This window comes from Thermobia domestica, chromosome 1 (genome assembly GCF_964235325.1).
Source record: "Thermobia domestica chromosome 1, izTheDome1.hap1.1, whole genome shotgun sequence".
NCBI classification, from domain to species: domain Eukaryota; kingdom Metazoa; phylum Arthropoda; class Insecta; order Zygentoma; family Lepismatidae; genus Thermobia; species Thermobia domestica.
Window position 1 is genome coordinate 137,909,580 of NC_137454.1, and position 14,725 is coordinate 137,924,304.

At 33.8% G+C, this 14,725-nt stretch overlaps 1 protein-coding gene across 2 annotated transcripts in view; it reads left to right on the forward strand.

Annotated features, from left to right (window-relative positions):
- The window catches only part of LOC145689498 (uncharacterized), a 175,688-nt gene that overhangs the window by 114,247 nt on the left and 46,716 nt on the right, over positions 1-14,725 (forward strand). For both annotated transcript variants that reach the window (XM_081763672.1, XM_081763675.1), the window contains exon 12: positions 12,753-12,875. In XM_081763672.1, coding sequence (XP_081619798.1) covers positions 12,753-12,875 — 123 coding nt within the window. The remainder of the gene's footprint in view (positions 1-12,752; positions 12,876-14,725) is intronic.

Here is a 14,725-nt window from a genome sequence, read left to right on the forward strand (position 1 = left end):
CTAAAATATAGGGTTATTAATGAAATACTTATTTATGAATTATCAATAAAATTGTCCGAGTAATTTTTGAGAAAATCGTGAGGGAAAAATAACTCCCCGAATAAACTATCTCTTGAGGATTCTTTCAGGGTAAGCGAGTTATTCCATATTACTAGGTTTTTAATGAAATATTTATTTCTGAGTACGAACAAAATTGCTTGACTCATTTTTGAGAAAACCGTGGAGGAAAAACACCCCCAAGAGTAAACTACCCCTCCCATATTTTTTCAGGACAAACGAGTTTTGCCATATTGTTCGGTTATTAACGAAATATTTATTTTTGAAATATGAATGAACTCTTTTGAGTCGTTTTTGAGAAAATCGCCCAGACAACACTCCACCAAGAATAAACTACCCCTCGCATTTTTTTAGGACAAACGAGTTATGCCATATTGATAAGTTATTAATGAAATCTTTATTTATGAAATATGAACGAAAACATTTGAGTCCATTTTGAGAAAATCACTGAGAAAAAACTCTACCCCTTGTAGATTTTTCTCAGATAAATGCCTTATACCACAAAATAGGGTTGCTAATTAAATATTGATTTATAAACAAAGAAAGAAAACAAGATCGTTAGAGCCAGTTATGAGAAAATATCTTTTTTCTATTTTCATCGTACAGGAAACTACCCTTGTTTTGGGAGTAGGAGGGAAATAAAAAAAACTATAGGAAACACTATGAAAATCTTAAACTAAAATTTGGTGCAGATAAGTTGAACGGTATGGCTTCTAGGCGAGTGCACAGAAAAGTGTAGCGAACGGACGGACGAACAGATAGACATCTATCGAAAAATAACTTTTTCGGTGTTAGGGGCTATAATACGTGTAAATTCGTTGAAATCTCAAATTTGATTTTTTTTCCGAACACCATACTTTCTTCTCTCATTTGTCACTTCAAAGTAAAAGGAACTCAGAACTACAGATAAAAGACACCTACTTTTACACAGACATTTATTGATTTAAAACTGTTTTAGTTTGTGTCATTTCACTTCCAATTGAAAGGTTTTACAATGATTAACGGTTTACCAATGACGAGACGGAAGTTTTGAGGAAGTAAATGCATTCAGAAGTCTAGACTGCATTACAGCTATCAGCCTGTTTTTATTTCTGCAATTGTTAACAGCTGTAATTTCGTCCAAACGCTACATGAAATAATTTTTGGTTGACGTCATTGTGTTACTATTTTAGTATTGTTCTCTTCAGACTTGGTTGAAGTTTTGTCTTAACGGTTATACATTTTTTCTTTCTTATTTCATCGTTACACATAAGAACAAAATGTTATGGTGAGTGGATAGATTCGAACCTACGAACATTGAGTTTATATTCTTCCAACACTTTACCAATGGACCAAGCTTTTCTTCACGTTAACGCCCGGTTACAGGGTTTACTACGATTTAAATAAAATGGCTGGCTGTTAGAATTCCCTGCTCACATATTTCGATAAATAATTTTCATTGCTTCGTAGATACGTAGAGCAATTTTTAGATACACATTTTAGGAGAGTGAATTTTGGTGTATATAATAATTTCATGCCAGGTAAAAGCTAGATATGTTTTGATAAAATGTTTCATATGTAGTTCTCAATAATAGGCTTGCTGTTCGGAGTGAAGTTCCAAGGTTCAGCATTGCCTAGCAGTTTTTGCTATTAATATCCCTTCTAACAATATTGGCAGTGGACAAAAGTTAGCCCGTGTTGAAGCTTTTTGCTCCTAATTTAGTTATTTTACTTTATTATTTAACGAATATATTGAAAATTGTCATCAGGCACGTATGCAGTAATTTATTTCGGGAGAAGTCCGACTTTAATATTAGGATAAATTATAATAAAATTTAAAAGATAATCCTTAAATTTAGGCTAAATTTACAGAAAAGTTGGGATTTCAGAGGGGAGTCCGGACCACCTGGACCCACCCCTAAATGCGTCCTTGTTTGTCAGTAACGTTTCCTCATTTTGAAACCCTCAAAAACTTCGGATATATAAAGGAAAACGAGTTATTTTCGATAAAATATCACTTCAAGGAGACGCGACAGTTTTATTGCACATGGTGGTATCCCAAGTTCACAAGGGCAAGAATTCATTAATTTTGATTCTCTGTCATTGTGCTCTATCGAAAGGTTAGGTTTGTAACATATTACTCCTACGAACAAGCATGAGTGGCAGATAGGAATACTGAACACAACTCCAGAGAAATGCATGCTGAACTTACGTTTATAGCTACCCTCAAGGTAATGGCCCTCAAGGTCAATCGAGTGATTTGCCCTCAAGGTCAATCGAGTGGTAATTCAGTTCCGTCTCTGTTCTTAAGCCATGTTCGTATTACTTCGAACAGTTTTGATAATGAAAAGCATGCCTCTTAATATAACAGACTTCTTTCGCGTAAGAAATCGAAACTCAGTTGGACAGAGCAACTAGTCTGTAAGAATTAGGTTGTTAGTTAGTTAGGAGCCCAGTACGAGTAAGGGTTTTTATTACTATTGTTTTTATCTTTTTTATGTGAGGAAAAATCAAATTGTGACATCGCGATATCAAGTGTATTTGATTAGGTAGCTTTGTCTTAGCTAAACTTTAAACATCAGTAACCGTCGAAATTATTTCACTAACCGATCACTTACTGAACATTTCAAACACGTCAAACCAGTGGCATAACATGAAGGTTAACCTCTCCTCCGCAGTCCTTAGTTATGCGTCCGTACTTTCAAGGGCGGACTAAGGGCCGGGCGACTGCCCGGGGCGCCAGAGAAAGAGGGGCACCAAAACGAGCCTCAAAAAGTAAAATTTATAATGTGCTTTCTACTGACGTTTTTGGTTTATATTCTTGTAAAGTAGTGGCAATTATGTGATCTTTTTCCATTTCACTATGGAAGAAGAGAGTTTCATAGTACTAAGAGGGCTGTATCGAAAAATTGAGAGATGGCATGTAGAATAAAGAGTGCCGGGAATTAACTATTGTTTGTTTGTTTGCTTGAGTTTGGCATTCCACGGTTATGCCTTAATGGGCAAGGGAGATGTGGATAATAATTATAGTGGAATCCGAACCACTTTTATCGTTCAACAGTAATCCACCGGGAATTGGACCCGGTACCACAGAAGGCAGGCGTGCTAGCCACTAGACCAGGGGGGGGTGGAGTTGGTATTGTTTATAGCGGGCCATATTCTTTGTGAAGTTTTCCTAGGTAATGGATTTCTTTTTGAAAATCGGTTTAAAACAGGGGCGTCATTTAGGGAAGGCAGGGAGGGGCATTTGCCCCCCGTGAGTTTGAGATGTTTATAGATTTTATCATTAGAATAGTAGTATATCAGTGAAAAAAGCGAAATTTTACTTATATCAAGAGGTCTTGCCCCCCCCCAAGCAAAATCTGAAATGACGCTCCTGGTTTAAACTCTTAAAAACACTATGATAAAATGTAAAATATAGGCTACTACTAGGGGAAGGGCGCCAAAAAGTCACTTTGCCCTGTGAAAATTTGGCCTGCTCCGCCCCTGCGTACTTTCTATATATTTTTTGGCCTTGCAGCTTGTGCGGTCCCCACGCCACATTGTTGCGGGGGCGCTATTTACGCCTACCCTTCGAATGTAATTCAATAACTGTTTAAGAAATTCTACCATCAGCGTGAAAACGGGAATATATTTTTCTAATAGTCCCATAGAACTTTCACTCAGAACGCCAGATGCAATTTTTCACAGTGGGCTCTGGCTAAGTAGAAGGAAGATCTTTTTCCTAAGTAAGTTCCTTTCAGAAAGTTTGCTATTTCTTTAACAGTGATATAAATAAACATATTCATCGTTATTAGCTCGACACCAAACCATCCTGGACAAATCCCTCTAGAACAATGATCGGCAAAAGTTATTCTGCCTAATTTTATAAGCGACTCAAGGGTGAAACACTTGTTAACGAAAGCAATGTTGTGTATATACTGCCTTGTTTCTGACAAAATATGAAGTCTTTTGTAATCTTTAGACACTTTTCCTATTCTTTTTGTCACCCTTGGTTGTGTAGGGAAGCCTCGAACAAATAAAGAAGAGGTAATATTACAGTTAAGGGGCGCTATAAATATATTAGGTATTTCTTTTCTTACCTAACCATAACGGCCTAGGGTCGTCTTCAGTAGAATAAAAAATGCTACGTGATATTACATTCACGAAGAAGGAAAGGATGCTCTAAATATATTTCTTATTCATTTTGTCTGCCCTGCTTCTCAGAAATTATATACCTTCTGTTGGAGAGTGCTGAAAAGAGAGGAGGGGAAATAAAACGTCGTGCCCAATCATACATTTTAAATTTTGTAACGTGGTTGCTCAAATTATTACTAAAGAAAGCACTTTAAACTAAGATGTCTTACAACATTATGTAAGGGTGGCATATTCAGGAATAATAATAATAATAATAATAATAATAATAATAATAATAATAATAATAATAATAATAATAATAATAATAATAATAATAATAATAATAATAATAATAAATATGAATGTCTTTGGAGAGCCGAAATTATGTGACACGAATCATTATAGGTAGAGCTTTAAGATGAGTGGTGATAGGGGAGGAAAAACAGGATTTTTCTCTCTGTGAATCTCTAACGTTAAGATTATGTGCTGAAGGTAAGAAGCATCATCATTCTACAATAGGTTGCTTTTACGTAGAATATCTATTACTTGAGCTCTCCTCCTTCGGGCAACTTTGCTTATGTAGTAAATTCAAAACAATTTCAATTTAAGACAAATATTTATAGAGAAAATTAAACATTTAATAGGGAAATCTGTTATCAAAATATCCAAACACGTAGATAGAAGACTATGTAGTGAGAAACATTGTGAAACTATAAAATTCTCCAAATTAGAATTAACATTTACTGGAAAACATTCGTTATACATCAGTGAGCACAGGGGAAATAATTACGAATCTGTTTGCAAACAAAAATTAGAGACACTAATGCAAATGCGACGATATTTTCTCTCTCTCTCTCTCTTTTTTTTTTTTTTGGTATCGTCATGAGTTTTACACATATGTTACAATTTGATTCTTTCCCAAATAAAAAATAAATAAAATAACCTTAGTGATAAAAATGACAACAGTACTTCCACGGGATTCGAACCGTCTACCTTCGGTATACAAACTCACTGCTTTATCTAACGGAGCTATTTGCTCTCTTGCGTAAGCTGAACCTGTTCTACAGTAAAGACGATTTTTCATTACGATCGTCCTACCAATTCGTCCTTTTCCATAGATAATTTCCACTATTTGCAGTATCTATACGTTAATACTTAGCATAGATTCATATATTTGGAGTTCGCTGATAATGCATATAATAAGACATATTAGAAATATTTCGTTAAAATTTTCGTTTGTAGATCTAATCCACGCTTCTCTCAATGACATAGATGTCGCTGCTTCGTGTTGAACTGCAGAATTCCCTCGCGTTCTTGAAAATTTCCCACTTTAGCAGAGTTGGTAATTCTCGAGATTTCTGTCGATTTAATGTTTTTTGCTTCTAATTTCTTTATTTTAAGCTAATATCTAACACAAATATTAAAAACGGGTTTGTTATTAACCTGTCCTGCTGGGGAAACCTTCCGAAATTTCGAACATATAAAGAAAACGGAGATATTTTCAAAAAACTTCAAAATAAAGAGACGCGTCATTTATTTTGCTCATGATAGTACATTCCAAAATAGTTATTTCTAGGTTTCCAATCTCAATGTTCAGAGCTTCTTTTTATCGACGTTCTAAAGTACGTTTCAATATGCACAGAACACAGAATGTTGTCCATTCCATTATCTTTCATATGGTTTTAGTTTGAACTCATTATCTTTAAAACCTAAAAAGGTAAAGCGTTTAACGGAATGCACCAAAAAGTTCAAAATATGCTCAAGCGCCTATACAAAATGGCCGCTACGACAAAACTTGCGCGGCTAAAAAATAAATGAATACCTGTTTTCAACTACCTGGATGTGGTACATACTTGGCTTTAAAAAAATAAAAACCTAAATTTTGTCAGCAACCATCATTGGCTGATTTCATTTGGATTGCCCCAAACATATGGATAAATTGAAGGAAATTCATTCAACACTGTAGTAAGCATGGAGTACCGATGAAGCTCGTTAAATGCGTTGCGAAAATCCAGCTTTAAAGTAGCCTTAGGAGCATTGTGAGTGGGTAAAAATTAACTCGGGTTGCTTCGGCTCCATTGGGAATACAAACACCAAGTTGATGTGGAGACAAAAAGTTCTTAAAAGCCTCACGTATTCTGAAGCATGTAATTTTTGCTGATATTCTGCACTAAACATTCCCAAGGGCGATAGGTCTAATTCCACCACATTTCTTGTGTATATTGAATTTCCCGTTCGCAGTAATTAATTATAAAATTTACATACAACAACCAGATAAATTTTTAGCACTAATCATTATAAAAGACAACTCAAATTGGAAATTAACAAATATATATATACAAGTTTACTGTATCATGCAACCAAAACACCACTGTTTTTATTATTGCGTCTCAGTGTCGTATTTAGGATTTTTTCGGGAGGAGCTATACACAGCATGTGAATAAGCACTTTATTTTTTCCTTTTGGATGCCGACAAGTTTTAATGAATTTCAAGCGAGCTTCAACCTGATAGCTTTCCCCTAAATACGCCACTGTTGCGTGTAACAAACTTTAAAAATACCACATCCATATCATAAGAAACATACTGTTTTCAGATACACATAAAAATTTCGGATTCACGTAATATCTACATGCAGGAATTTTATTAATACTACTGAATTATAGATATCATACTTTATCGTTTTAAATGAAGTCCATCTGACGTGTCTTCTGCTAACAAAATGTTCTATTACTCTATCATTAAAGTTCGATATGGTGGATATGAAATCACGCTCGATTGGCAGGGCAGCCAAAGCATTGAGTCTTTCCTGGCACATTGTACTTCTCTAAAATGTTTAAACTTAGCTGGTAGTTCTGCAGCTCTGCAGCACTTATATTCAAGCCGCCCCTCTCGCATAATGATTGTAAGAGCTTTTCCTTCTATTCAATTATTTGACAGAATAGGAGATCTTTGAGAATCGAAAGGGGAAGACAGTCGAGACTTTCCGCGCTGCCAGATGGAAAACAATTAATACCAATTTTAACTTCATTAACTGAAACTCCTTGACAATTGCTTGGGTCATCAGGGAGATTCGGCAAAGAAAATTCACCAAGGTGGGCTGTATGCTTCTCCAACAGCGTCTCAAACACAGAACTGTCGGGAGCTGCAACAGTATCATCTGGCATTAGAAAGCGGACTGCTCCACGAATGTCACTATCTGGAAGTTTGTTTTTTACAATCTTAAGAGTAGAATCATTCTGTTTCGGAAGAGAGTTCCTTATCTTTGTTGGATGCCAGGTTAAGGCGTCACCAAAGACGAACCCTTTGTTTTACCTAGAAGATATTTTTACATATTCCGGTTGTTTGGGAGCAGTTAGTGCAACTAATGGAAATAGAAACAGGTTGATCCAATCTTTTTCGTCATTTGAAATAATTACTTGATGTAATATCTCGGTAAATGCATCAGCCACTGCAGCTGGAGCACCTCGAGGGAAATGCCTTAAAAATGTGCGTCGATGACTTTAACGATATTAATATTTTACCCAAGATAGACAACGTCAAATCCTGTGTGCCTTTATTGCGGTTAGAGATGTTTATATTTGTAGTTTTATAATCAGGATACCTATTATTATCGACGTGACAACAATTTTCCTCCGCATTTATGACCTGATGCTTTTTACCCATATGTATATCTAATCCTCTGGAATTCGCACATTTTCCACAGCATGGACATGATAACATATTCGTAGATTTAGTAGTAGTAGTAGGAAAATGACCAGAAGTAGACCTGCTAGTGTTGGCAACTGAGTCAATGTTAGGGATATCAGATTCACCTGATTCAACCGATGGAACTTGAACAGTTGAACCATCACTTGATGATTCCATTAGTTTCTTTTTGTATTTTTATATTCAATTAAGATGTGTATTAGGGATAAAATTCAATTATTTACTTATTTGAATATTGTAATGTTAACAGAGATAATCAACATATAAAAAACATGGAAAACATCAGAATAGATTTATACGATAATTGAATGCATTTTCTGTCACTATTTCTGATGCCATTCAATACATTGATTTCAACGTACAGGTATGCTCTCACATAGATCAAGATAGTAACATGTAAGGGCATTAAAGTATCCTTTGCAATTTTAATTGAATGCAATTGTTGCTATTTTAATGCGTTATTTTCATTTATAAAGATACAACTAGGAATATTCGACATATGAGTAGCTTGTTTCCAAAATGCACTATATCCACTTTGGGATTTTTTTCAGGAAATAGAAAAAACAAATATGATCACAGAAATTTGCTCTAGGATGGTCGGTTTATTTTTCTTAGGTAGAGTATTTTTAAATTTATTTAACTAATTCATAGTTTTATGTATACATCTACTTAGTAATTTTTAATAAAATAATAAAAATTGATTTTTTGGATATAGTTTGTTTTGAAGTTAAAATTATGGAAGACAGTAATTACAGATTATATTTCTAAACACGTAGTTGCTACCTGCTACACTAAAGCATACACTATGACATTATTTTTTTGCATTTCCCACACATAAGTTTACAATCTGAAAAACATTAAAACCCTATTGGAGGTGTTCGTCAGAATATGCATTGTTTTCCATGTCCTCGGGAACTTCATATGTTTCTTGTGTCATATTATGACTTAGACATCTGTTGTACAAAGCATATTCCTTCCTCTAAACGCCCAGTTTTTCCAAAAGTTTTTTGACGTCTTCAATTTTTTTTCCGCAGACATGTGATTTTCTTTCTTCACTTGTCTCAGATTGATATTTACTTTACAAATACCTTTACATTTAGATTTTAAAATGTTGTGTTCAGTCGCAGTTCCTTCTGTGTAAAACTGCTGCACGTAGATCCTATTTGGAACTTTGTGATCGAAATCGATCACCTTCGCATCAGTTATATTAAATCCTTTATTCACTTTTAAGGAAGGTTTCACTGATTCCCCCCAAGTTTGCACAATCACCTGTTTCTCATTATGAAGTGTTCCTACTGATGAAAAAATCTCATCATACTCTTTAGGTTCGATGATCTGGCTCTTCTTCCTAAGCTGTTTCTCCACCAATCCAAAGTATCTATCTGTCTGCTAATATGAGTGCCCTCTCACGGGAAATACCCAATGCAAATCAAGTTTTGCTTTTGCACAGAACTTCATTAACATAAAGAGCATGGCGTAATTCTTGTTCTGTCCTGTACAGTTGTCACAGAATATGCGCAGTGTACCTACTGATTCGCTTAAGGGTGCTTTGAAATGTTGTGGCAGAACACAATTTAGAAAATGCCAGACGAACGACACGGTTTCATTTGATCCTCTGCCATACTCACATTCCAACCAACGATAGAAATTAACTGTGTTTTTATTAAGCTGGCCACTCTAGTCATGTATAACAACACAAAATACGTAATACCACATCTGACAAGAATAATAAGTCTCGTTTATTTAAGTTTTAGGAAGTAGCTGGTTTTGCATCATATCGAATACAAGGGTAACACTGTGAGGTGTTCAAAAATTCAACTCCTTGAAAAAGATACTAGCTCTTCTTTTATGAACCAAATAATTCACTATGGTTCTTTTTTTATCCCCTTCAGTTTTCGCGAACCGTCTTACATATGTCAAATTTCTTACAACCAAATCCCAAATTGAATTTACGATTAAAGATATGCCAATACATTCCATACTTGCACTCCCAATCATTGTATTCCTTTTGGTACATTTTCCACATTTTTTGATGCACAAACTTGATGGTAAGTAGGATTTCATTGGCGTTTTATCCCTCCCATAATGTCTTTCTCTGCATTTAAACTGTTTTATATGCTCAACTATTCTTTTCACTCTGTTCTGATGCACAACACTCACTCGGGACCCTCCACGCTTCTCCACTATTTCCTAATCTGCCTTAGTTATAAGCTTGGCTGCGAGCTCAATCTTTCTGCGATTGATTGACAAAATACTCATGAAAGTGGTCTTACACACCTGAATAGGGTCTTCTAGTACCTGAACATAAAAGCTGATAGTGAAGTTCTGGTCTCTTTTCATTTTGTCAGGATGTATTCGACGTCTTCTCACAAGATTCACTCTGATATTCCGTTGTATCAAGTTTTGTTTGATCTGTAGAATAGGCAGTGACCAGTACTTTCTGTGGAATTCACCCACTTCATCTTCTGTAAGCTTACTTGCTTTACAGAAAGATTTTTCATTATGTTTGCATGCTATGGAGCAACCTTTATTTCTTGCTTTCCGCCGTTTCATCCTCTCAATATTCCGTTTCCAGAGTTTCGGATTTGTGCGTCGTTTTCGCGAATGTTCTGGTGATGTTTCTGCACAATAGTCCCAAACATCTTGGTCACTATAATCCTCTTCTGCATTAGATAACATCATGACATTAAACTTCAAATAACTAACTTGTTACAGAAACTTTTCGAAAATATTGTAATGTTCGACGCCAACCACTTTGCAAAACTAGTTTAAAGCGAGAACTGTTACCAACAAGACTGATATCAACAATGACTTTGCCAGTAATGTTAACTGTAGTGTTGAGGTGGTGTTGCCAAATTAATGCAATGTTGCCAAATGAACAAATTGTTCTTTTGGTATATTTATACATAGAAAATAATATTTATTTCCATTCAGAGTACTCAAATAAGATGCTCGCTTGGGGTCCCGGGTTCGATCCCAGCCCCCGCCAAGTGAACTTTGCGGTGGACAAACATCGTGTGCGTGGGTTTCCTCGAGGTTCTCCCATTTCCTCCCACTTTCTTCATTACACCATTTCATTCATTTCTCATAATCACCGTCTCCTTTAGCCTAACCGGCATAACCGTGGGAAGTAAAACTCAAAGATTTCATTTCATTTTTCTCAAATAAGATGCTTAAAGAATTGGTTGGCTGTTTTAGTTGGATACATTGCTTTTTGCCATGAAAAGAAAGACGTACATATTAAAACATTATTGGATATTATGGAACAAAAAAAATATAGTATTTTTTGGAAAGAATTAATTTCTGGATATAGTACATATTGGAACAAAATGCTATTTTAAATTTCGTATTTTATAAGATTTAAGAACGTTTTGGCAAGAATTTTCATCATCATCAATAGAAAGAAGAACCACTAAATATTTTGGAAACAATAACTCTCAAAATCCGAAAAAAGTGGATATAGTATCTTTTGGAAACAAGCTCCTCATATATGAATTCAATACATTACCGGTAAACATGATAAGTTTCCAATAATTTGTTTTCCTGTATTGTATGGGTTCTTTTTATATCATTTCTTCGAATTTGGATAATAATAATAGACTCCTTTGCTTAAATGTTATTCTTGTGCTAATAGACAATTCTTAAGAATTCCGATTTTATTATCTATTTATTAAAAATGTTATTAAGGAAGAAATTTCAAAGGTGAAAGATGACAATGTGTAAAAATGCCTTTAGAGTTGTACTAATTCGGGGACATGCAAATGTTTGTAATAATGTCTGTAATAATGAAAGAAAAATCACTAAATAATTAAGTATTGTTACAATTTACAATTTGATTCAAATTTGTATTAACCGTTTTCTTACTATGATTGCTTTCGTTTTATTACTATTATAATAGAACATTCCAAATTTCACTTAATTTCAAATGTTTTTCACTATTCAGTGTATCATATAATTTCATTGCTATTTTTTTTTTTAGTAACCTTTGATATCCATGAGTGGATCTACATACTACCAACGCATTTTCAAACAAAATTTCACTCTTTTTTTCTATTGTCTGTTGCGCTAATGCTAATTCTGATTGATTTAATCATATATATCTTACGTGCTCCTCATATCTAGTCTTAATTGTACGTCCCGTTTGTCCAATATATGTTACTCCACATTCGCATCTAATTTTTCTTTATCTTTCACTGAGTGCAGCATTTGTCTCATCCTTAAAGGCGTATGTTAACTCTTTTTATTCCTTATTTTCTCATTAAGTGACTTATTTTATTAGAAGTATTGTATAATAGGTGACCGAATTAGTACAACTCTCAGGAGAAACGCAGTCAAAGCGTTTGAAACGCCTGTTCAATAAACACGAATGAGTACCAAAACCCTTATTTGTTGAAGACTATTTATCTTTAGTTTTGCGATTGGTTAGCAAGTAAACACACACACACACACGACACATAGAACTTTAAATAATATGAAACATATTAAACTATTTTACGTCTTCAATACTTCAAAGGAACATATATTGAAAGCAAACGTTCTTTAAAGAATATAAAACTTTTTTAAAGTGTCTTAACACAGCATCGTGTTTAGCCTGGCCATTTTTGAAATGCCGAAATATTAAACTCGTATAATCTTTAAGAAAAACAATAACATTCTTCTTTTAAATTTCAAAATTTCATAAATAAATGGTTCTTCATTATTAATCATATTTGTAACTATATTCTTTGAAGCTTTTAGAGATACCACTTACGCACAGACTTTCTTAAAATGCACAGACTTTTATTCGTACTTTTCTTGTGTAATTGACGATTTCTAAAATATCGATATAGCACTTAACTTAGAATAAAATAACATGAAAATGTTTTATTATAATGCATTATTATTTCATTTGCAGTGACTGCAATAATATATTTAATAACTGTTCATTGTGTGGAAAGTCTATTGATTGTTGCAAACTTTTTCATTGGATACCGACTGATGAATCTCTTTGTTATATTATGAATTCCAAACAAGTAAGGTAAGAGAAATATTTGGATGAAAAAATTGGTTCACTTACATGCCAAAAGAGATGTAAGGGTAGAATTTATTTCAACACATCCTAAATAGATGCTTATGTAAGTATTATGTTAGAAGGCCATGTAATGGCGTCTAATATGGAGTTAGTCTACATTTTGCTTTTATGACAGCCACCACTTTTGCAGATATACTATCAACCAAGTGGTGAAAGGTTTTCTCGGGAACGACAGCCTACTCTTCATGGAGAGCTGCAACAAAGTCAAATATCAATGCGATTCTTTGAGGTCTGATGCAAGATCGGTATTCCAAAACACCCAATAAATGTTTAATCGGATTCGAATGAGAATTGACTATGCCAATTCACTACTGGTATATTCTGGATGAACAAGTGCTTTCTAATGTTAGTAGGTACAATATTCATCCCAGAACTAATCTTCGAAGGTAGCTAGGAAATGAACAATTAGGGTGTCCTTGTAATCCTCTGCCGTGGTATTTACGTTTTAAGTATAAAAATTATGCTGTTCGCCTATTAATTTCTTCCTTTCGAATACAAAATGTTTGTACTCGTAGATAAATGTTCTCAGAATATTAAATGACTCTGTAGCATTTTCGCTCCCTTTAAAACAGAACGTTGTAAAAAAAATTAAATTGATTTAAACTATCGATGTGAAATTCTTGCAGTTTTATTTACCAAATTGACTTGATTTTACCCGGAATTTTCTTATTTGTGAATAAAATGACGCAAGATGCACCAAATATTTTATATACCACACATATATATATATATATATATATATATATATATATATATATATATATATATATATATATATATATATATATATATAACGGAATTACATATTACGTACAATCTTTCCTCTTTAATAGTTGTATATTAATGACGAATCTTAGTAGTCTTGGCTTTTCGTACCGCGATATTTTACAATATAATGATTTTTTTTCAGTATTTTTCAGTATCCTTTGTGAAAGAAGCTACAATTCTGTTTCAGATTCGATAAATAATAAATAAATAAACAGATTTTATTTGTGGTCTTCCTCGGTGTCTTTATTAGTACACTATCAATACTCATTTCTTCTTCCTCCCCTTTCCAAAGAAGGCCTGCAATTTAGTGTTATTTGAACTCGAAGGAGAAATGTATTAGGTATGTTAGAATCTATTTTCAAAGTCTGAAGATACTGTTTTTCATATATTTTATACACATTCGTTTCAAAATACAAGAGATTAAATGTAGCGAAAACCAGTATTTTAAATTTATATGTATTTGTATTGTGTGTATATCTTCTATTAATGTAAAAGAAATTCATCTAAATCTATAACTTCCAGTCTCAGGGACGTAAAGAGCATGCAAAGGAGGCGCAAGATGTTGACAAAAATAAACTGAATTACAAATAAAGCAATAATCCTTTCCTAATCAAATTCATTAGTAGTTATTTAAAACTAAATATTTATGCAAATTATAATTCTATACAAAATTATTAGAGCTGAGTTCATAATGCTACCTCAACGTACACTACAGACTTCAGAAACTCATCAAATAAGAACAAATTATATTATTATTATTATTATTATTATTATTATTATTATTATTATTATTATTATTATTATTATTGTGGATTTGAGAATTCAACGCTGCATCAGAAATCACAGAAGGGGTCAGAGAAAAAGTATAGGCCTACTTCCGTTTGATCAACGAGCGGGAAGAAGGGAGTGTGAAGTATGCTGGTTTATGAAGGGCTGTGCCAGGAAAACATGGTTGGAAACCTCTGGCCTAGATTAATATGTCATAATCAGTGCTTGAAAAATCCTAGGCACCAACTCGAGTTAGGGGC